The sequence below is a fragment of the Ranitomeya variabilis genome, chromosome 1 (genome assembly GCF_051348905.1).
Source record: "Ranitomeya variabilis isolate aRanVar5 chromosome 1, aRanVar5.hap1, whole genome shotgun sequence".
In the NCBI taxonomy this organism is placed as follows: Eukaryota; Metazoa; Chordata; class Amphibia; order Anura; family Dendrobatidae; genus Ranitomeya; species Ranitomeya variabilis.
Genome location: NC_135232.1, coordinates 170,270,336 through 170,294,010, shown reverse-complemented (window position 1 = coordinate 170,294,010; position 23,675 = coordinate 170,270,336). Strand labels below are relative to the sequence as shown.

The window sequence follows — 23,675 nt, the reverse complement described above, 5'->3', positions numbered from 1 at the left end:
CAGGCTTCTGATTAAAATTACCCAAATGGGTATGGATTTATTATAACCTCTTCTCGGGTCCCCCTTCCCTTCCCCCTCCCCTAACCCTTGTCCCCCCTTTTGTGTGTGTTTTTGTCGTTGTTACGCTCATCCTTTGATATGACTCGTCTTAAGTTTATTGCCAGTTACCAGAACATAAATGAAGGACTGTTACCCCCTTGTTATGACGCAATGTACTATGATTACTATGATACTAAAGTTTCTTCTTTTCCTGTATCATATATGCAAACTTCAATAAAAATGTATTGTTTAAAAAAAAACAAAAAAAAAAACACAACAATGTAATCAAAACATTGCAATCAACCCAAAAGTGACATCAATAAAAAACATCTACACAGGGCACAAATAACCAAGTCATCAAACTCCAAATCCTAAAAAATTCAAAATAAAACAGCTCTCAGAAAATGGCGACACAAGCGAATTTTTTTTCTACACATTTCTGAATTTGCTTTACCACTCAATTAAAACAAAAATTATGCATGTTTGGTACCTGCTAATCATATTCTACTGGAGAATATTTCCAGGTAGTTTTTTATTATTAAATCAACACTCTAAATAAAATAACCAGAAAAATATAAAATGCAAGATTGCACTTTTTTTGTTAATTTGTCACAGTTCGATTTTTTCACTTTTTTCAGTACGTCACATGACAAAATAGGTGGTATAATACAATAGTGCAACTCGTCCCACAAAAAAACCAAAGCCTCACACTGTTGTGTCTCAACTGAAAAATAAAAAAGTTATGGCTCTTGGATTGAGGGGAGGACAAAACGAAAGTGCAAAAACAGAAAATCGCCCAGTTGGGTAAGGGTTAAGTAAATTAGGGAAAACCAAAAACATGCATCCTGTGTGAACAGAAGCCACAGTTTACAGAACCATTTGGGCCCAACTGCAACCTGAAAAAAATATAAAGTGTACAAAAACAGGTATTGGTTGATTTTCTGGCCATAATACGTAAGCTGGCAACCTGCGTCAAGGGTCCTTACACTTGCCAGTCCTACTCTAACATAAAAACCAGAAAAAGAGGAAAAAATCCTCCAATATTCAAGAAAAAACAAAAACAGGCACAGATGCTTACCTGTCTAACTGGGCCATAATACCAGGGCTACCACTAGAAATTTTGGGGCCCCATACTGGCAAAATTTTCAGGGCCCCCTTGAGACTCCGCCCAGGCTCCACCCCAGCCCCACCTCCACGCTCCACCCCTCGAACTGTCCACAGTCCCACGGCTCTTTCTTGGAAAATCTCCACTTCTCACCTATCACACATTGACAGTTCCCATCACCAGATCACGCAGCTTTTGTTTTGGCCAAAAGATTTTTTAAGCCACCAAAATGACTGTAACCTATTAAATATTTGTTAAAAAAAAGCAATACAATTTAGGTATATTTTTATTTATTTTTCAATTTTTAAAATGACCTATAATACCACATACAAGGAACAAATACCACAGCACCATGACCAGATGACATATTACCACCACAGTGATCGAATAATATCAAATACAAGGAACAAATACCGCTACACCATGACCAGACCACATATTACCACCACATAGTGACTGAATACTACAATACTGATCAGTAATAAAAAAACAACCCACAATATTATCACCATCAGTGCCATTATACACAGGAGTTCTGTACTTAGTATGCAGTGTCTGTGTACAGGTAATACAGTGATCACTGGTGATATTATACACATTAGATCTGTATATAGTGTATAGGTAATACAGTGATCACTGGTGACATTATACACAGGACCGCTGTATATAGTATACAGTGTATAGTGTCAGTGCATAGGTAACACACTGACTCAAAAAAAACACTCAAAACAAATATTAGTGGAATCCTAGGAACAACCAAAAAAAAAAAAACAAAACACAACAAGGATCCCTAAAATGTAACCTTTATTGATTATAAAAGCTAAAATCAGTTTGCTCCAATATAAGAGACAATAATGTTAGAAGAAAAAATATTCAAAATATTAAAAACTAACTTACCCTATCAGGTGTCCTAATTACTGCTCCCTACCTGACAGCGGAGGTTGGCACCCTAAGTTTCTGCGGTAAGCGCCCCCACTCCTCGACGGCTGGCCCTAATAACCCTACTTACACCCTATATTCCCTAGTAGAGACCTACTCTTTCTCAGAAAAAATGAAATAAATATAAAAAAAAAAAAAAAAAAATGCACAAATGAACAAGAAAAAAGCAAAGAATTAAACTCAGCAAAAAAACAAAATTGTTTTTATCATATTAGACAAAAAGGTCCCTAATAGGGCATAGCAAAACACAATTATTGGATAACAATGCCAATATCTTGTTTAGATGAAAAATATCAGTGTCTCGTTTATCCAACAAATATACAAGCGGGCCACTTCATCTCGCACTGCTCCATATAGTCATGTATATCACGGGTTTTCAAACAATCAAATAACACCCAAAAAGATATGATGTCCTTAATAGGACTACAGCCCACAAAAACAAAAACATCCCCGCAGGGAACCACCAGAGCAGATTGAGCAGTCAAAAAATATTAATCACATTCCACAGTATAATACTGTAGCATATGCTTCTACTCATCTGCATCCCAGAAGCGTTGTGGGTCCTGTAGTCATCCAGCTCCGCTGGTCTCCTGCCGGGATATTCTCCCTAGATTGCCCGACGCGTTTCCCCCCCGTGGAAATCCTGGGGGTTCATCAGGGGACATGGAACAATGCCACAAAAAAAGATAGAGATGCAGGAGCTCCTGCGTGATATAATATGATTTATTATATTTATTTCATTTTTTCTGAGAATGAGGCGCCTACCGCAGAAACTTAGGGTGCCAACCTCCCTTGTCAGGTAGGGAGCAGTAATTAGGACACCTGATAGGGTAAGTTAGTTTTTAATATTTTGAATATTTTTTCTTCTAACATTATTGTCTCTTATATTGGAGCAAACTGATTTTAGCTTTTATAATCAATAAAGGTTACATTTTAGGGATCCTTGTTGTGTTTTGTTTTGTTTTTTTAACACACTGACTCACCAGTGACGCCTCTAGGTGAAGTCCTTCATCGTTCATCCAGCACAGACTGCCATCACTTCATCCAGCCAGGACTCGTCTCTGCAGGAAATAACACCGTTATCTCGAGTTCCGCTTACAGAACACATTACTTAATTTTCCCAACTTCTACATTACACCACATGAAGAAGGCGACATAGTATCACTCTACACAGTAACAGGACCGCCCCCCAATTTAAAACAGTATACTAAAAAAATAAAATAAATACATCACTGCAGTAATAATATCCCTTAATTAGCCCCTATGGTAATAATATTCACCATCCTAGCCCCCATGTGGCTCATTCCTGACGTCAGCCATATGTTCTCCCATCCTGCCCTCATGAGTATCCATTCTGCCCCATATGATCTCCCCATCCTGCCCCATCTGTCTCCATCGTATCCATCCTGCCCCATGATCCTGCCCCATCTATCTCCAATCCTGCCCCCAGTGTATCCAATCATGTCCGTATCTCCATTCTACCCCTTCTCCAATCATGCCCCCATGTCTGCAATCATGCCCCCTGTGTCTCCATTCTGCTCCATCTGTTTCCAATCCTGCCCCATTTGTCTCCAGTCATGCCTCAGTGTTTCCAGTCATGCCGCCATGTCTTTCATCCTACCCCTGTGTCTCCAATCATGCCCCGTATCTCCATTCTGCCCCGTGTCCAGCATTCTGGCCCGTGTCCAGCTTGCTGCCCGTGTCCAGCTTTCTGCCCCTGTGTCCAGCTCTCTGCCCGTGTCCAGCTCTCTGCCCGTGTCCAGCTTTCTGCCCCTGTGTCCAGCTTTCTGCCCCTGTGTCCAGCACTCTGCCCCAATGTCCAGTTCTCTGCATCAGTGTCCAGCATTCTGCCCCAATGTCCAGCTTTCTGCCCCTGTGTCCAGCTTTCTGCCCGTGTCCAGCTTTCTGCCCGTGTCCAGCGTTCTGCACCAGTGTCCATCCATCTGCCCCTGTGTCCAGCATTCTGCCCCTGTGTCCAGCTTTCTGCCCGTGTCCAGCGTTCTGCTCCTGTGTCCAGCGTTCTGCCCGTTTCCAGCGTTCTGCCCCTGTGTCCAGCGTTCTGCCCGTGTCCAGCTATTTGCCCGTGTCCAGCGTTCTGCTCCTGTGTCCAGCGTTCTGCCCCTGTGTCCAGCTTTCTGCCCCTATGTCCAGCTTTCTGCAAGTGTCCAGCTTTCTGCCCGTGTCCAGCTTTCTGCCCGTGCCCAGCATTCTGCCCCAATGTCCAGCTCTCTGAATCAGTGTCCAGCATTCTGCCCGTGTCCAGCATTCTGCCCCAATGTCCAGCTTTCTGCCCGTGTCCAGCTTTCTACCCATGTCCAGCTTTCTGCCCGTGTCCAGCTTTCTGCCCCTGTGTCCAGCATTCTGCCCCTGTGTCCAGCATTCTGCCCGTGTCCAGCATTCTGCCCGTGTCCAGTATTCTGCCCCTGTCCAGCGTTCTGCCCGTGTCCAGCTTTCTGCCCCTATGTCCAGCTTTCTGCACCAGTGTCCAGCTTTCTTCACCAGTGTTCAGCGCTCTGCCCGTGTCCAGCATTCTGCCCATATCCAGCATTCTGCCCGTGTCCAGCATTCTGCCCATATCCAGCATTCTGCCCGTGTCCAGCATTCTGCCCCTGTATCCAGCTTTCTGCCCCTGTGTCCAGCATTCTGCCAGTGTCCAGCGTTCTGCCCCTGTGTTCAGCTTTCTGCCCCTGTGTCCAGCATTCTGACCGTGTCCATCATTCTGACCATGTCCAGCATTCTGCCCGTGTCCAGCATTCTGCCCGTGTCCAGCTTTTTGACCCAATGCCCAGCGTTCTGCCCCTGTGTCCAGCTTTTTGCCCGTGTCCAGCGTTCTGCCCGTGTCCATCTTTCTGCACCAGTGTCCAGCGTTCTGCCCCTGTGTCCAGCGTTCTGCCCCCGTGTCCAGCGTTCTGCCCGTGTCCAGCGTTCTGCCTCTGTGTCCAGCTTTCTGCCCGTGTCCAGCTTTCTGCACCAGTGTCCAGCGTTCTGCCCTTGTGTCCAGCGTTTTGCCCCTGTGTCCAGCTTTCTGCCCTGGGCCCCCCGGATCGCCGCTCTCAATAAAAAACAAAACAAAAACAAGTTCTTCTCACCTGACCGCGCTCCTGCGGCGGGCGAAGCTCTCTCCATGCAGGTGAAGTGCGCACTCGCCGGAGACTGACAATGACGTCAGATGCCGGCGACATGCACGCTGCGGATGACGCCCCTTCTGCCCACCGGGCCCCTTCTGCCCACCGGGCCCCATACGCCAGTCAGGGCAGTAATGCCCTGATGGCGGCCCTGCATAATACACTAACAGGGTACAGCGGAACCAAGTAAAATGGCAGCTGCACAGGTGCAATAATACCAAATGAGACAGCCAGTCTTCAGTCAGGGATTGGCCGTGTGGCACACCAGTGCAATACTATCTGCTGCATCCTGTTAAGTAAATTAGGACCTCCCAGAAAGTCTATAGGCATGTAAAGTACTTTGAGGTATAAAATGATGTTTGCCCTTCCAGATGAAATTATAGAGTTTGGACTTTAGTTTTTTTTAGTTGTCCTGGATTGATAGGAATATGTAGGCTGCTTGCATTACAGAGCTAAAAATGTCTTCAATCGACTCCAAGAGGAACTCAGTGTTCTGCACATATTGTCCAGGAAAATGAAAGGCTTTTTAATTATGATATTCATGGCAATTTTTACACCGCAAATCATATTTTTGGGAGAATTTCAGCAAATCCGGCACATTCGAATTTAAAAAGATCCGCTCATCTGAAAGCAGTATGAAGTAGGGGCAGAGACCGTGATTCAAGCTTATGGAGCATCTTATTGCAGCTAGGATACAATCAGTGTTTTATCTGCTGCAGACATACCAGTTATCTGAATGCTAAGCTGTGCACTGTGCATAGGCAGCAAGCAGCCAATCAGTGGTAGGAGCAGGGTTATAGAGAGCTTGTACATATGGATAACTACATGGCAGCAAGTTTACTTCTAGTGGTAATCTTCTGCTGACTAAAACTGTGATTTTCTCAAAACTACAGCAAGTTGCCCTGTAAATGACCTACTGTTTGGATTAGGGTCTCTGCACCTACATCTGTCACGTTATTGGTGGAGCAGAGCTGGAATCCATTGGCCAGAGGGGCACGAGTAGGGAAAAGCAAGTGCTAGTAGAAGTCCTTGGAGGTAGCAACATAAAATGTAGGAAACAACCTGAGATGAGTGGGAACAGTCTGGGTAAGACAGTGCTAGGAGCTGGAGACTGGAACTAGAGAAACAGCAAAGCACAATACTCAAGCCATGAGTTAAGTGTTGCAGGTGGCTTTACTAGGCCCAAACAGGAAACAAGATGGCTTCCACAGGTTCAGTATCTGCCATGTTAGCAGAGGGCGACTGCTGAACACAACTGCAGGGTCCAGTGAAATGCAGCACAATTATCATGGTGAACAATAGCAGCCCCTAGTGGTCAATCCGCAGAAGAACACCAGGATCTTGACATGCTGCTCTCAGATTCGGCAACAAAACATAGTGACAGATTCCCTTTAAGACAGAAGTGCAATGCAGATTACAGTGCAATACGGTTGTCACAAAATACCCACTGTATATAAAAACATAATTGGGATCCCAATCAATATAATCATAAATTGATCCATTGATTACATTATTTTAACCAAATATTACACAAAAGGGAAAAGTACGCCGACAATACTTGTAAACTGTGTAAGAAACAAGGGTAGATTTAATACATTTATCAGAGGGTATGCAGATATTTAAGGGAACTGGGCAATCAGATCTCCATTTTGGTCTAGTCAGCAATTGTAAACTGTTCTCTGGATGAAAGACATAAAATGAGGAAGAAGATCTTAAGTAGCCGGCTTTACAGAGCAAAAGTGGATTTAGTTAGGAAACGGATAGGAAAAACATTGAATATTATGTCATGGAAGAATTCATTGTATGTAAGACAGCTATAAAATATGAGAAGGTGCGGCTTTGGCTCTTCAGAACATTTTTATAATTGGGAGAAAATATGGAAAAATGTAGTGGAGAACATTAAAACTTAAGGAAGAGGGATAAACAACCACCAAGACAACAGTTGGGTTTATTTTATTTTTTTTTTTTATATTGTGTAATGTTACAAAAAAATTATCTGAACATTTGGAAATGGGCAGCAGTGGGGAAATTAGACGGATTGTTGTTTTTGTCTACTTTCTTTTCTTGTATTTGTACAGTATGTTTTGTATATTTAAATAAAGTTATAAAAAATGACAACAAACAATCACAGCATTCCGCTGATGTCACAAATGACTGGATGATATAGAATACCCAGTCATCCAGAGTTCCGTTGAGGGTTTTTGTAGGCGTTTGTAGAGAGAGGAGCGTTGTGAGTGACTATTGCGAATATAATGAGAAAAAAGCGCTTAAGGCGTACTGAAGTTCTCTCTGACACCGAGGACAGCAGCGATGATGATGATTTCCATCAGGTGAGCATCACTTTTAGATTTTCAAATAATTAGAATACAATTGAGACAAAAAATCCCAGAAAAAGATGGTTGGACCAAAAATATAGCTCCAGAAAGAGGAAATATGGCGGGAGGAGTTTGGATCATGTTTGCAGAGTAAAGACCGCCCTCCGTTGTGGTATTTGTGACAATATGTCCATGTACAGGATACATAATAATATTGCATGAAGAAAAGCAAATGTCACCACCTTATCCACTTCCTAACCATAAGTATCCCGTATACCCGTTATACTCTGCACATGAAATAAGCGCAGCCCAATGGTAACCACATTCACACAGGCGTCTAACTGTATCTTACTGGAAAATGGACTAAGATAAATTAGAGATCTTCATGGTTATAGATTCTATCTGACATGTTTGCTATTTTTTACAGTCTCATCCGCGAAAGAGGCCAATACCGAGGTCTCCAAGCCAGGATAACACCAGAGGCTTCAATTCGGGCTCGACCCCGAGTATACCAGGTACTGTGCTCCGATCCAGTAAAGGTCCTGACATATTAAGGAGTTATAGTCATTGGGTGCAGAACACGTGCACATTGTGGTCAGGGCTTGGATTTAAGTCTTTTCCATGTCTACAGTAATGAATTCATATTAGCCATTTCTTTTTAACATTTGGTCAGGAATATTCCTGCGGCCATATTACAGTCAGACAGAAATGGGATATGGGGATTTCTTCTCATGGTGGCCATGCACAGTGCAGGTTACTGTAGCTGAATGTGATTGCCTGCCCCATGTACATATAGGGGTACACTGAATACTATATTACGGTGTATGTCTTTGATGTTGAGCCTCAGTCATTGTTATTACACTATTCTAATAAGAGATTTATGTTGTGTTTCCCCCACAGATCTGACTTCACCACCTTCAGATCATATTCCGGACAGTACCACCTGGTAAGACACACGTCTCCTCCATTACTAGATACCTGATGGGGAATAATGACTAATGATGACTCATATTCTGTTACATTTATGTCACAGCTCCGATGATGACATCATTGTGGATGATGGTGATTCCGATTCTGGTGAATCTTCCACATATAATAGTAAGTTATCATTTCTAGATACAATCCAGGGTTATATTGTTGTAGAAAGAACAATGTGTTTTCTGTATTGTCACAGATCAGTTTCCAAATCTAACAATTAAAATTATCGATGTATCTGTACCTTTAACCCCTTAGGAAATGGTCAGTCGTTGTGCTTTTGTGATTTTTCTCCTTCTTCCTTGAGACATAAGTTTTTTGTTTCCAACCACATTGCCCTATGAGGGCTTGTTTTTAATGTGACGAGATGATCTTTTCAATGACCACATTCATATTACCATATAATGCACTGAAAAATAGGAAAAATTCCAAGTGAGGGGAAATTGTGAAAAAAAAAGCCACAATTCCAGATTTGTATTTTGCTTTGATTTTTATGGCATTCATTGCACAGTAAAATTGACGTGAAAATATAATTTTCCAGGTCAATATCATTATGTCCATACCAAACTGGCAAAGTTTTTCTAAGTGTTAACATTTTTCTCTGAAATTGTTACTAAATATATTTGCTTGTGTCGCCATTTTCAGAGATCTGTAACATTTTTATTTTGCTGTTGGTGGAGCTGTGTGAGGACTTGCTTTTTATCAGGAGAACTGATATTTTTGCTGATACTATTGATGTGGTCTGATCCAATATTCATAGTCTTATTAGCTCTCTACACTCCATATCTATAGACCCCTCTCTAGTACAGACCTGCATACTAACATGTCTGATTTTAGCCTTATAAAAATCATTTTCACTCTTTCATATTTCTGTACAGATGATTTACCATCTGATTGTGAGGAGAGCTCCACTACAGAGGAGAGGTGAGTTATACCGGACGCATCTATCTTTATATAAAACCAAGACCTCGGTAAGAAATATTTCCCGTGGATTCATATATGATTCCTTATCTTCCCCAGAACACAACTATGTAACATCTCCGGCTATATCCTGGAAGACATTATTTCTCCTACTTCCATCTACGTTACCCACTTCCAGGTAACTAAGGAAGAACTGGTGGAGCGACTGTACCATCTATACAACACGACAGTCTTCGAGAATAAGGTATCTTAGCATTGGTATCTGGGTGACACGTGACTTATCCATTATCTCCTCCTTCAAACGGTCATTTCTATGACTGACGTTCTGAAGAGCATACTAACCCCTTTGTCATGATTCTGACACTTAGCTATTGAATATCTCAGGTAAAAGTCCCTTAGTTTGGTAAATTATGTCACCCTCTTCTTATCTGTGGGATGAGAGGAGACCTTACATGAGCCACCATGCAGAGACAAAGAAATAAGCAACTTTTGGCTTGAAGGTCACAGGGTTTTCACACACACACACATATATATATATATATATATATATATATATATATATATATATATATATATATATATATATATATATATATATGGCATCTGGACAATCTTGAAAAAGTGTATTTTTGTTCTCTCATTTTGCACTTCTCCATAGACCCCAGGCTCCATACAAGGAGAGCAGTGCTGGAAATCACGCATTAGAGTTAGTTTGTTAGATTGGGGTCAAAGAGTTTCCAGGTTTAATGGAATTTGTTTCCTCTATTCTAGCTCCCTGAGAAAATGGACATTGTGTGGAATAAGAGGCTGACGAAAGCATCCGGTCAATGCCGTCATATAGAGCAGAACAACCAACGTTTCTCAGTTATTGAGCTTTCTGATAAAGTCTGTGATTCTGCAGGTAGGTTTCATGTCACGTCCATCCTGCGGCTTCATAAGACAACCTGTATGCAGGGCACAAAGCTGCTACTTGCAATGTAATACATCTTATATCAAGAAGAATGCAGTTAGATTTTCTCATGTCTGTATAAACTCTTATTTTAGAGCGACTACGATCCGTGCTTGTGCACGAGATGTGCCATGCTGCCTGCTGGATAATCGATGGTGAAGACAGAGACAACCATGGCCCATTATGGCAGGCTTACACAAGAAGGGTAAATGATATCCACCCTGAGCTGCCAGAAGTGACGATGTATCACAGTTATACCATCAACTATAATTACAAATACCGATGTTCCCTGTGTGATAACAAGTAAGTAGATTGTATGATTCATCGTGTCATGAAACACAATCGCTGTGAAGAGAAGTCAGTCCGGTTCTGTTGGTATAAGGTTTTAGTACTTTACTACTATCAGAGCGGACCGACGTCTGGGGGCTGTAGGGATTAGGATATTACATATTATATTTTCTGTGCTGGGGTCAGTTTTTAATATATCGGTTTCAATTTGTTCTTTTTATTGTTACCCATGGTATTAACCAACATTCACTCCAGTCTGGTAACCAATATTCCTCCTCTCTTTGTAGATTCGGCCGTTTTCGACAGATAGCTCTGAATAAATGTTATTGCCGTCGCTGTGGATGCCGATTACTTCAACTGTCCACCAGCTAAACATGTAACTATTCTCCAGAATATTTAGTTTGTAACTATGCTTCATTATAATTTAAAGTTCAGATACCTTTATATATTTTTGCCCGAGTAATAACACAATGAGTATCTGTGTTCACCACCAGCACCAGCAATTAGCAGCAAACACTCAGATTCCATCCTCATAGGTTACCAGATAAATACTGGATACATTTTCCATGACTTGCTGGATATGTAATGATTGGCAATTCCCATCATATCTAGAATGCTTTTGCAAATCTCCTTTAATTTCAAGTTTAGCTGAATGTAACTTTTGTTTTATATTTTCAGGTTCACTATTTGATCATTGACACGTATGTAAATATCGGCACCTCATCTACCTGTGATGGAGGTAAGAAAGAATCATCCACTATTGTCAGCAATCAATAAAACGTTATTGTAAAAATATTGAGAATCCTGAGTATCTAATTTAGTCTCTTATAGCCTTATATTATTTAAAGTTTAAATACCTTTGTTTATTTTGCCTTTGTTTTCACCGTGTAGAAAGACAACGAGTGAATGTCTTCATCACAAGTAATGGCAAGCAAACATTCAGAATCCACCAATTCTGATTCACACAAAGCTTCAAACATGAATTTTCCAGGTAAATATTTCTGTGTATAATACAATATTGTTATAATTTCATGTCCATGTGAACTAGTGAGGTGATAGACAGCAATAAAATAATAAAGTTACCTTTGCTTTAGTTTGCTACATTTGATAACAAGTATATGTTTTCAATTTTATAAAAATGTTTTTTAAATTGTTTTCAGATTAATGAGAAATGCGCCTTATCACTTCTATACAAGCACGACGCATGGTTGTTCTGGAAAAAAGAGGCGAATATCTGCACCGGCCTACGCTGAGAACATTATCAGATAGTTTCCTTGACCAAGACATTCTTCACGTTTATGTTTCAAAGCGATGACGACCCAGCATTAGATGGACAATAGTAGTCATATATTGCTTTGTTTTTTGTTTTTTTTCCCATTCTGGGTTAAATATAAAAACCATTCAAAAATGAATATCTTAGATCCTTATAGCTTTGAACTTTTGTTCTACAAATCGAAGGCTTTTGCTAAACATATCACAATCAATGTTGTCTAGTTCTAACATTTGATAGTTGGACTATATTTATAATTATACAGTATAAACAAATATGCATTTTTAAAATACATTTCAGAATAACCAGAAACACCATCCAAACTTGATGAGTTGCATAACATATCCCTAACCAAGTGTGTTCCTAAGATACCTTAACCCCTTAGTGACAGAGCCAATTTGGTACTTAATGACTAAGCCAATTTTTACAATTGAACAGTGTAATTTTATGAGGTTATAGCTCTAGAACGCTTCAACCTATCCCACTGGTTCTGAGATTGTTTCTTCGTGACATATTGTACTTCATGTTAGTAGTAACATTTCTTCAATATAACAAATTTATTTTTGAAAAAAAGGAAATTTGGCAAAAATTAGAAGTTTTTGCATTTTTAAAACTTTTAATTTTTGTACCCTTAAATCAGGGAGTTATGTCACACAACATAGTTAATAAATAACATTTCCCACATGTCAACTTTATATCAGCACAATTTTGGAAACACAATTTTTTTTGTTAGGTCATTATAAGGGTTAAAAGTTGACCAGCGATTTCTCATTTTTCCAACAAACTTTACAAAACCTTTTTTTTAGGGACCACCTCACATTTGAAGTGAGTTAGGCTGTCAATATAACTGAAAATACCCAAAAGTGACACCATTCTAAAAACTGCACCCCTCAAGGTGCCCAAAACCACATTCAAGAACAGGGTCGGACTGGCCTGGCGGGGTATCGGGGAAATCCCCGGTGGGCCTTGTCTCTGGGGGCAGGAGAGGAGCAGAAGAAGTAGAAGAAGAAGAAAAAAATCTGCAGTTTTTAGAGGCATGTGCCTTCTAAAAGTGCAGACAGAGAAAGTGCAGGGGCGTGGGCGCGTGAACGCAGCGTTCACTACCTGAACCGCTTCAGCGTGCGTCCCGATAGTAGCTGTCAATTGTGCGCCCATCGTCACTGGTGTATGACGTAAGTGTCATGCACCTCATGCGACGGGCGCTCATCAGCCACTGGGCCTCTGCTAGGTCGGCGACCATTTTAATATGTGTGCACCGACCTGCAGAGAGGAGGAGGAGAACGCCACCGCCGGGAGCACAGGAAGATAAGAGGAAACTTCTTTCTCTCTGTCTGTATATGTCACTCTGTCTGTCTGTGTCTCTGTCTGTTTATCTTTGTCTGTCTGAATCTCTTGTCTGTCTGCCTGTCTCTCTCTGGGCCAGGATGGATATATATTGGGGAGCCAGGATGGGTATATATGCGGGGCCAGGATAGTTATAAATGGGTAGCCAGGATAGTTATATATGGAGAGCCGGGATGCATATATAAGTGGGATCAGGATGGATATATGGGGGGAGCCAGGATGGAATAATCGGAGGTGAGGCCCAGACAATGGACCAGGATGGATATATGGGGGGGCAGGACAAGGGACATATGGGGGCCAGTATGGATAGCTGGGGGAAGGATGGATATCTGTGAGCAAGGCTGCACAAGGGACATAGGGGGGCAGGCTGGCGCATATTATAAAATAAAGGGGACCAGGCTGGGCGAGATTACTAAATAAAGGGGTCCAGGATGAGGGACTTAATTACTGTTTGGGGGCCAGAATGAGAAACATGCTGTATTAGTCTATGGTGACAAGTGGGGAAGATCATTTCTTTAGAGTCCAATTAGGGACATTATTACTACTGTAATATAATTTACTTTTTAGGAAACAGTTTTTCATGGAGGGAACAAAATGGGGGTCCTCTTATGTACAGGATGGCACTACGTCGTTTTCTTCATCTGACGTAGTGTAGAAGTCGGGGAAAAAGTGGGGAATGTGCTCTGGAAGCGATCAGCAATTGATGAATGTGTGTTATTTTTTGCAGAGATGAGTCCTGGCTGGAAGAAGTGATGGCGGTCTGGCCTGGCTGAACAAGAAAAGCGAAGGACTTCAACTAGAGACGTCACCGATGAGTCAGTGTATTACATGTACACGCACACTATACACTATATACTGTGTACAGAGTTCCTGTGCATAATGTCACCGATGATCACTGTATTACCTGTACACTGACACTACAGTATATACAGAGCTCTTGTGCATGTCACTGGTGATCCCTGTATTACCTGTACACTGACACTATATACAGAGCTCCTGTGTATAATGTCACTGGTGAGCACTGTATTACCTGTACACTGACACTATATACAGAGCTCTTGTGTATAATGTCACTGGTGATCACTGTATTAGATGTACACTGACAGTATATACAGAGCTCTTATGTATAATGTCGCTGGTGGTAATATCAGTGTTGTTAGTATCGTGGTTTGTATTCATGATCAGCATTGTAGTATTCAGTCACTATGTGATGGTAATATGTGGTCTGGTAACAGTGTGGTGGTATTTATCCCCTATATGTGGTATTAGTTGGTCACTATGTGGTGGTAATTTGTGTTCTGGTCACGGTATGGTGGTATTTATCCCCTGTATGTGGTATTATTCAGTCACTGTGTGGTGGAATTTGTAGTCTAGTTATGGTGTGGCTGTATTTCTCCTAGTATGTGGTATTATTTGCTGCCTATATGCTGGTATTACATAGTATTATTCAGTCACCTTGTGATCTGTTCATGGTGTGGTGGCATTTCTTCCCTGTATGTGGTATTATTGGTCTTGGTATAGTGGTTTGTGTTGTGTATGGTGGTCATTTGCTCTCTCTGATATTAATTAGGAGAAGATTCTTTATTTTCATTAGAGATTAGACACGGATCAAAATGTCAGAAATGCACTTACAGGGGTTCTCCTGTGAAAAAAGTTATCACCTCTCCACAGGGTTAGTGATAACATATTGATTGGTGGTGGTGATGGGGTCTGACTGTTGGGGCCCAGTTGGCAGAATATGGAACTTTTATCCCCATTAGACTGGAGTGGTATGTCCGACTTGACCACTGATCCATTCATTCACTCTGTGGCTGCGAGCGCTGCTCTTGTTTTTTTCTGGAAGCCCCAAAGAAAATGAATGGAGCAGCGGTCAGACATCTGAACTGCTGCTGCATTTTAAAACAGGGATAAGTGTAGTGATGAGCGAACGTGCTCGCCACTGCTCATTACTCGCCCGAGTATCACTATGCGCGGTGTACTCGGCGAGCATCGTGCATTTCCGGGATTATTCGGCGGTAACTGGTGTCTCCACCCAAAATTTTTGGTGGACTTTAGAGACCCAATCACGCTGCAGGGATTGTCTGCCAGGCAATGAAACGCCGCAGCCATCTTTGTTGTGGTCGTGCAGTGATTGGCTTGGCCGCACAGCATCATCCCGAGTATAAGAGACCTGGCGCCGCCCTGCTCGCCGCATTCTGCTCTGGATTTAGCAAGAGTAGGGAGAGCTGCTGCCAAGATAGGGTCAGAATCGTGGTTTTTATAGTTAGTGTAGGCCTGCAAATCCTAAAATCACTAAAATCACAACTCCTGAGAAATCGATGTGAATACTTTTCTGCCCAATGATGACAGAAGTATTCTAGGAGTGATATCTTTATTGGCTAACCAGAAAATAATATGTTTGTTAGCCAAAAAAGGTATCACTCCTAGAATACTTCTGTCATCATTGGGCAGAAAAGTATTCACATCGATTTTTCTGGCTAACACGGTACCACAATACAATTTGTTATTGTACATCAACTCCTGAGAAACCAACAGTCCTTTTTAGGGCTAATTCGTGGGTCCCGATATTGCTCCCACTGCAAACCTCCCAAAGCTCCATAACTGTCTGCTGCTGCTGCTGCAGCTTCTTTACTATATACCTAGTTGCATTTGTTTTTGTTCCCAAAAATTCACCCCCCCAAAAAAAATATACAGTGTGTTCTGTCAGACTGAGGCCTGTTTAAAAATCATAGTTTGTCAGGCATACGCAGCATAGTTGTGTGTGCTAGCCTTGTGCCCCCTTTTTATTTTTTTTGGTGTTTTAAATTCACCAAAAAAGGCCTCGTATATCTGCTCCAAGTTTTGGCATTTTAGATCATTTTCCCACCGTTTTTGCTGTCTGTCACGCTAATCATATACCACACTATTTAGCATAAAAAAAATATAAAAAGGCCACATATTTGGCAGTGTGGTATTTCCGTGACAGCCCTCATATATCTGCATGTTCTAAGTTTGGTCATTGCAGGCCGGTGTACCACTTTTTTTGCTGTCAGTTACTCTAATTATATACAGCACTATTTAGCATAAAAAAATAAAAAGGCCACATATTTGCCAGTGTGGTATTTCCATGACAGCCCTCATATATCTGCGTGCTCCTAGTTTGGTCATTATAGGCCAGTGGACCACTTTTTTGCTGTCTGATACTCTAATTATATTCAGCACTATTTAGCATAAAAAAATATAAAAAGGCCACATTTTTGCCAGTGTGGTATTTCCGTGACAGGCCTCATATCTGCGTGCTCAAAGTTTGGGCATTGTAGGCCGGTGTACCATTTTTTTTGCTGTTTGATACTCTAATTATATACAGCACTATTTAGCTAAAAAATATGTAAAAAGGCCACATTTTTGCCAGTGTGGTATTTCTATGACAGCCCTCATATATCTGCGTGCTCCAAGTTTGGGCATTGTAGGCCGGTGTACCACTTTTTTTACTGTCTGTTACTCTAATTATATACAGCACTATTTAGCTTTAAAAAATATAAAAAGGCCACATTTTTGCCAGTGTGGTATTTCCGTGACAGGCCTCATATCTGCGTGCTCGAAGTTTGGGCATTGTAGGCCGGTGTACCATTTCTTTTGCTGTTTGATACTGAAATTATATACAGCACTATTTAGCTTAAAAAAATATAAAAGGGCGACATTTTTGCCAGTGTGGTATTTCCGTGAGAGCCCTCATATATCTGCGTGCTCCAAGTTTGGGCATTGTAGGCCGGTGTACCACTTTTTTGCTGTCTGTTACTCTAATTATATACAGCAGTATTTAGCTAAAAAAAAAAATAAAAGGGCCACATATTTGCCAGTGTGGTATTTCCGTGACAGCCCTCATATATCTGCGTGCTCCAAGTTTGGGCATTGTAGGCCGGTGTACCACTTTTTTTGCTGTGTGATACTCTAATTATATACAGCACTATTTAGCATAAATTAGCTTCACAAAAAAGCCCCCAAAAATTGAATACAGTCTGTTATGTCAGGCTGAGGCCTGCCTGGTGTTTGGGTTTAAAAAATCGTAGTTTTGCAGGCATACTGATCAGATATTATTTTGCTACCAATACATTTGTGTTGAGCATTTGAAATAGTGCAGTAGTCCATTTAAAATGGGCAAGGCAAGGGGCAAGAGACGGGGAAGTGGACGTGATGCTGATGGTGCATGCAGAGGATGAGGCCATGGACAAGGTGAAAGTGGGCAACAACAAAGACCCACATCTTCTAGTTCGACCTTCCTGTCCCAGTTTCTAGGGGACCGCAGCACACCACTGTGAAACGATTGTTGGGTGGATAGCGGATAGTGCTTCCAGTCACTTAGCTACCACCACCATATCTTCCGCACAGTCAAGTCAGAGTAGCCGTGAGTGTGGCCTGGATATTCCTCACCATGATCCTCCTTCCTCTCACCATGCCGAGTTCCCTGAGATAACTGATCCCACACTTGGACACTCTGAAGAGCTATTCAGTTTTCCATTTCAAGATTCCAAACTCTCGGACGGTCAACTTGAAGTGGGGACAGATGAGATCGCATGTAGAGATGCCCAAAGCTTTGACCAACCCTGGTCACACGAAGGCAATGGTGGGAAAGTGTCAGAAGAGGTGGATGATGATGGGACACAATTGCCAGAAAGTCAGGAAGAGGAGGAAGACGAGGTGGTGGATGACTATGTGACTGACCCAACCTGGCAGGAGGACATACAGACCGAGGGCAGCAGCACACATGGGGAAGGAGGCATATCACCCCAACAGGCAGGAAGCAGTGTGGTGGCCACAGACAGAAGGCGTGCATCCGTTCCCTGTAACACCAACATGAGGAAAGTTGCAATTCCAACTGTTGGTTCTTCCCGAGTCTGGTTATTTTTTAAAGACTCTGCCGATAACCCCAGACAGGCCATTTGCAGCAACTGCAATGCCCGCATCAGTAGCGGTAGCAAACAACCAGCGTGACCACCACCAGTATGATCAGGCACATGTCAGCAAAGCACCCGACTTTGTGGGCCAACCCCAAGCTCCAGGACCACTGTCTGCAGGTGATACCACTGGTTCTTCCACTGTTTTGTGTAGAAGCCAATGCCCAGTCCACCGTGCATGTGAAGATGCCTCTAGCCTTACACCTGTTGTGGCCCACAGTCAAGCACCACCATTATCAAGCCCATCCACGTCCTTGTCCCAGCACAGCCTTCATTTGTCTATACCCCAGTCTTTGGAATGCAAGCGGAAATACCCAGCCAACAGTCCTAAATTCTTATATTTCTCTTCTGCTTGCGCTAGAAATGCTGCCTTTTAGGCTCATTGAGACGGAAGCTTTCCGCAACCTGATGGCGGCGGCTGTCCCGAGGTACTCGGTCCCCAGTCGCCACTATTTCTCCCATGGTGCCATTCCGGCATTATACCAGCATGTGTCCCACATTACCCGTGCCCTCAACAATGCTGTTACAGGGAAAGTCCACCTAACCACGGACACATGGACAAGTGCATGTGGGCAGGGACAGTACAGCTCACTGACGGTACACTGGGTTAACATAGTGGAAGCCGGGACCCAGTCAGACCTTGGGATGGAACACATCCTCCCCACGCCGAGGATTGCTGGCCCTATGTCAATCAGGGTTGCCTCCACAGTCTACAGCTCCTGCACCTCCTCCTTCTCCTCTTCATCCTCCATCTCTGCAATCAACACATCACTCAGAAGCTGGAAGCACTGCAGCACTGACTCAGCCAAGCAGGAACAGGCTGTGCTGAAGCTAATCTGCATAGGTGACAAACCGAAAAATGCAGAGGAGTTGTGGACAGCGTTGAAAGAGCAGTCAGATGTTTGGATGACAACGCTGAACCTACAGCCATGCATGGTCGTGTGTGACAATGGCTGTAACCTGGTGGCGGCTCTGAGGCAAGGTGAGCTCACACACATACCTTGCTTGGCCCATGTGCTTAACCTCGTGGTTCAACGTTTTCTGAAAAGCTACCCGGAGCTGCCGGATCTGCTAGTGAAAGTTCGCCGTCTGTCTGCCCATTTTAGAAAGTCAGCTACAGCTTCAGCCGCCCTTGCCATGCTTCAGCAGCGTTTGCAGCTTCCAGCTCACCGGCTGTTGTGTGATGTCCCCACGCGCTGGAACTCTATGCTGCATATGTTGGAAAGGATCTGTGTGCAAGAGGGCAGTTGTTGACTACCAACATCAACAATGCCGTCGATATTCAGTTCACACTCCACACGTAAGACCTCAGGAGTGGACATGGATATCCGACATATGTACCATCCTCCAAAACTTTGAGGACTGCACCAAGATGGTGAGCGGAGATGACGTTATAATTAGCATCACCATCCAGCTTCTCATTCTTAAAAACTCTCTGCTCACAATTAAAGAGGATGCATTGCAGGCAGAGCATGAGGACATGGAGCAAGGAACCATACAGGGGGATTACATTCAGCCCAGCCTCATGTCTTCTCAACATGGATTGGTAGTTAATGAGGAGGAAGAACAGGAGCTACTTTCATGTGATATAGACGGTACTACAAACACAGCTGTCATACTGTCTGTTCAGCAGGGATGGCCTGAGGACAGGGAGGAGGATGAGGACAGCATGGTCAGTCGTCCTGTTGGTGAGGACATGGAAGTCTTGCCTGTTAGCAGTCTGGCACGAATGGCTGACTTTATGTTGCGCTGCGTTTCACGTGACCCTCGCATTATAAAAATTTTGGATGACACTCATTACTGGTTGGTGACAATTCTAGACCCACGCTACAAGGAGAACTTTCAATCTCTTCTGCCGGAGGCAGAGATGTGTACCAAAATGTTTCAGTACCAGAGGGCCCTTGTAGCGGAATTACTTAGAAAAATAGTTTGTTGTACAACCAAGGAGTCCAAGCGGAAGAGACAGAAGTACAATCCAGCTGAGGCAGGGGAACAATGGCAAAGTTCTGAGACAGTTTTCTCAGACCCTCCCATCGTGCTGGCACAGAGGCAAGGGGTGCTGTCACAAGAAGTGCAATGTTTGGGAAGATGCTGAGGGAGTACCTTGCAGATCGTACAAACATCCTCTGGGATTCCTCTGTGCCTTTTAATTATTGGGTATCCAAGCTGGACATGTTGCATGAACTGTCTCTCAGCGCCTTGGAGGTCCTGACCTGCCCTGCTGCTAGAATTCTGTCAGAGCAGGTTTTCAGTGCCGCTAGTGGAGTTATAACAGATAAGCGCATCCGCCTGTCAACCGAAAATGCTGACAGGCTGACTCTTATAAAAATGAACAAGGGCTGGATTGGGAAAGACTTCTGTACACCACCAAGTGAAAACAGCGAAACATAACCTCAAATACATTCTCTCTTTTGGTGAGTTGTATTCTCGTGCACCTCTTCACAACCATACATGGCTATACACTTCCAGATTTGGTCTGTTTGTTGTTATACTCCTCCTCATCATCCATAACCAGAAGAGCACCAGAGTGAACGGATTCCGTGATGCCAAAGGCACAATTTTTTTTTGCAAGGGTGTAAACATTATGCCCGTAACTAATTGGAAACTAAAACAAATGTCACTCCCACATAAAAAAAAAGATGTAAGTCTATTTATCCTCTGTATTCTTATATTTTCCATTTTCCCAATCTCTGGCACATTCAGGCTTCAAATCTATGAACCTGTGTTTGCCCCTCCCTTTTGTTATTTACTTTCATCGGTGGATTCACATTTTTTATTTCCTTGTCTAATTTTATAATGATTCAGCTTTATGTCTCTTCATTGTCCACCACTAGATCACCAGGCTTATCGGCCTCTGGGCCGTTACAGGCAGTCAATTTTTTGGCAAGGGTGTCTCGGATGCCCATAGTATGTTTTTAATAAATGTATCCCCCTTGGGGAAATGTTTGTCAGCCCATAGGTACTTAGTGTATGGGCATTACAAGTGTAGGGACACAATCCTTTACATTGGGCCGGGCCTAGGTTTTAATGAGGCCTTCAGCAATGTCTCTTCATTCTCCACCACTAGATCACCAGAGTTCACGTGTTCTGTTCTGCTACAGACAGTTAATTTTTTGGCAAGGGTGTCTCGGTTGCCCATAGTATGTTTTTAATCAATGTATTTCCCTTGGGAAAATGTTTGTCAGCCCCTAGGCACTTCGTGTATGGGCATTACAAGTGTAGCAGACACAATCCTTTACATTAGGCCTAGGTTTTAATGAGGCCTTCAGCAATGTCTCCTCATTCTCCACCACTAGACCACCAGGGTTCACGTGTTCTGTGCTGCTACAGACAGTCAATTTTTTTGGCAAGGGTGTCTCGGATGCCCATAGTATGTTTTTAGTCAGTGTATCCCCCCTGGGGAAATGTTTGTCTGGCCAGAGACACTTAAGGCCCCGTCTCACGTAGCGAGATCGCTAGCGAGATCGCTGCTGAGTCACAAGTTTTGTGACGCAACAGCGACCTCAGTAGCGATCTCGCTATGTGTGACACGTAGCAGCGACCAGGCCCCTGCTGTGAGATCGCTGGTCGTGTCGGAATGGCCTGGACCGTTTTTTGATCGTTGAGGTCCCGCTGGGTAGCACACATTGCTTTGTTTGACACCTTAACAACGACCTCGTTGACGACTCAGACACTGAATCGTCATAATAGCTCCCATGTGACATTGTTGTACAGGTCGCTGGTGAGATGTCAAACAGTGAGATCGCAGCAGCGATCGCTGGGAAGATCTCACTGTTTGACATCTCACCAGCGACCACATAGCGACGCAGCAACGATCCCTGACAGGTTGTATCGTTGTCGGGATCGCTTTAGCGTCGCTAAGTGAGACGGGGCCTTAAGTGTATGGGCATTACAAGTGTAGGAGACACAATCCTTTACATTGGGCCTAGGTTTGTAATGAGGCCTTCAGCAATGTCTCCTCATTCTCCACCACTAGATCACCAGGGTTCATGTGTTCTGTGCTGCTACAGACAGTCGATTTTTTGGCAAGGGTGTCTCGGATGCGCATAGTATGTTTTTAGTCAGTGTATCCCCCTTGGGGAAATGCTTGTCTGACCAGAGACACTTAGTGTATGAGCATTACAAGTGTAGGAGACACAATCCTTTACATTGGGCCTAGGTTTGTAATGAGGCCTTCAGCAATGTCTCCTCATTCTCCACCACTAGATCACCAGGGTTCATGTGTTCTGTGCTGCTACAGACAGTCGATTTTTTGGCAAGGGTGTCTCGGATGCGCATAGTATGTTTTTAATAAATGTATCCCCCTTGAGGAAATTTAAATTTCAAAAAACCGACCGTCTCTTCCAAACATAGAATAAGTGTGAACAGGTGCTGAACCTAGAGTCACCAACTCGTATACAGTCAAATAAATAAGGCAGCACACTGCGATGCTAAAACATGCAAACATGAAAATTGAACTACATTACTGCACTAGAAATATGAAAAAATGAGAGCGTTTAGCCATAAATTGACCAATTCATGTGTACTTGGTAGCCACATTAGGGCATCTCTCGTATACCAGGTCCTAAACTTTCCTTTCCTTGCTGAGAATAAACTGTTGTACTTTTGAGCGACATCCTTGGTTTTAGCATGTCGTGTACTAGAAAGCGGGGAAAAAAATTCCAAGTGCGGTGAAATTGCAACAAAAGTGCAATCCCACACTGCCATTATGATTCTCCAGGTCATTACGAGTTCATAGACACCTAACATGACTAGGTTAATTATTATCTAAGTGGTGAAAAAAAATTCCAAACTTTGCTAAAAAAAAAAAAAAAAAAAAAAGTGCCATATTCTGATACCCGTAGCATCTCCATTTTTCATAAACTGGGGTCGGTTGAGGGCTTATTTCTTGTGTGCCAAGCTGGCGTTTTTAATTATACCATTTCTGTGCAGATACGTTCTTTTGATCGCCTGTTATTGCAATTTAATGCAATGTCGCAGCGACCAAAAAAAACATAATTCTGGCGTTTCAAATTTTTTTCTCGCTACGCTGTCTAGCGATCAGGTTACTGCTTTTTTTTTATTGATAGATCGGGCGATTCTGAATGTGGCGATACCAAATATGTATAGGTTTAATTTTTTTTTTTTAGCGATTTGTTTTGAATGGGGCGAAAGGGGGGTGATTTAAACTTTTATATTTTTTTTATTTTTTTGACGGACGGCCGGGTCTTGGTAGATTTCCAGTGGTAGATACTCCTTCAATTTCAATATGATCACTTGCACAGTGCTCCTTGAGATGTTTAAAGTTTTGTACCGTATTTTCCGGCGTATAAGACGACTTTTTAACCCCTGAAAATCATCTTAAAAGTCGGGGGTCGTCTTATACGCCGGGTATCGCATTGCCGGGTGTATATGGTGGGTGGGGGGGGAGTGGGCCTGATGACGACGAGGGGGCGTCTCACAGGAAAGTGAGTATCCCCCATTACCTCATT

At 42.9% G+C, this 23,675-nt stretch overlaps 1 protein-coding gene and 1 long non-coding RNA gene across 2 annotated transcripts; both read left to right on the top strand.

Annotated features, from left to right (window-relative positions):
• Window positions 1-7,414: 7,414 nt before the first annotated feature.
• LOC143793809 (uncharacterized) lies at window positions 7,415-9,535 on the top strand. The gene is made up of 5 exons (XM_077280786.1): window positions 7,415-7,538; window positions 7,951-8,038; window positions 8,424-8,469; window positions 8,557-8,621; window positions 9,377-9,535. The coding sequence occupies exons 1-5, from the start codon at window positions 7,461-7,463 to the stop codon at window positions 9,424-9,426; spliced, it is 327 nt and encodes a 108-aa protein (XP_077136901.1). The 5' UTR covers window positions 7,415-7,460; the 3' UTR covers window positions 9,427-9,535.
• Window positions 9,536-10,274: 739 nt separating this feature from the next.
• Window positions 10,275-11,901, top strand: LOC143793808 (uncharacterized). Its single transcript, XR_013220273.1, has 6 exons — window positions 10,275-10,320; window positions 10,464-10,671; window positions 10,944-11,032; window positions 11,335-11,395; window positions 11,548-11,647; window positions 11,817-11,901. It is a non-coding gene; the product is annotated as an uncharacterized LOC143793808 (long non-coding RNA).
• Window positions 11,902-23,675: the final 11,774 nt, after the last annotated feature.

Coding starts and splice junctions, on each gene's coding strand:
- LOC143793809 (XM_077280786.1), top strand. CDS start 7,461: ATGAGAAAAAAGCGCTTAAGGCGTACTGAAGTTCTCTCTGACACCGAG. Junction 8,039..8,423: donor CTCGACCCCGAGTATACCAG/GTACTGTGCTCC, acceptor TTTCCCCCACAG/ATCTGACTTCACCACCTTCA. Junction 8,622..9,376: donor TGAATCTTCCACATATAATA/GTAAGTTATCAT, acceptor ATTTCTGTACAG/ATGATTTACCATCTGATTGT.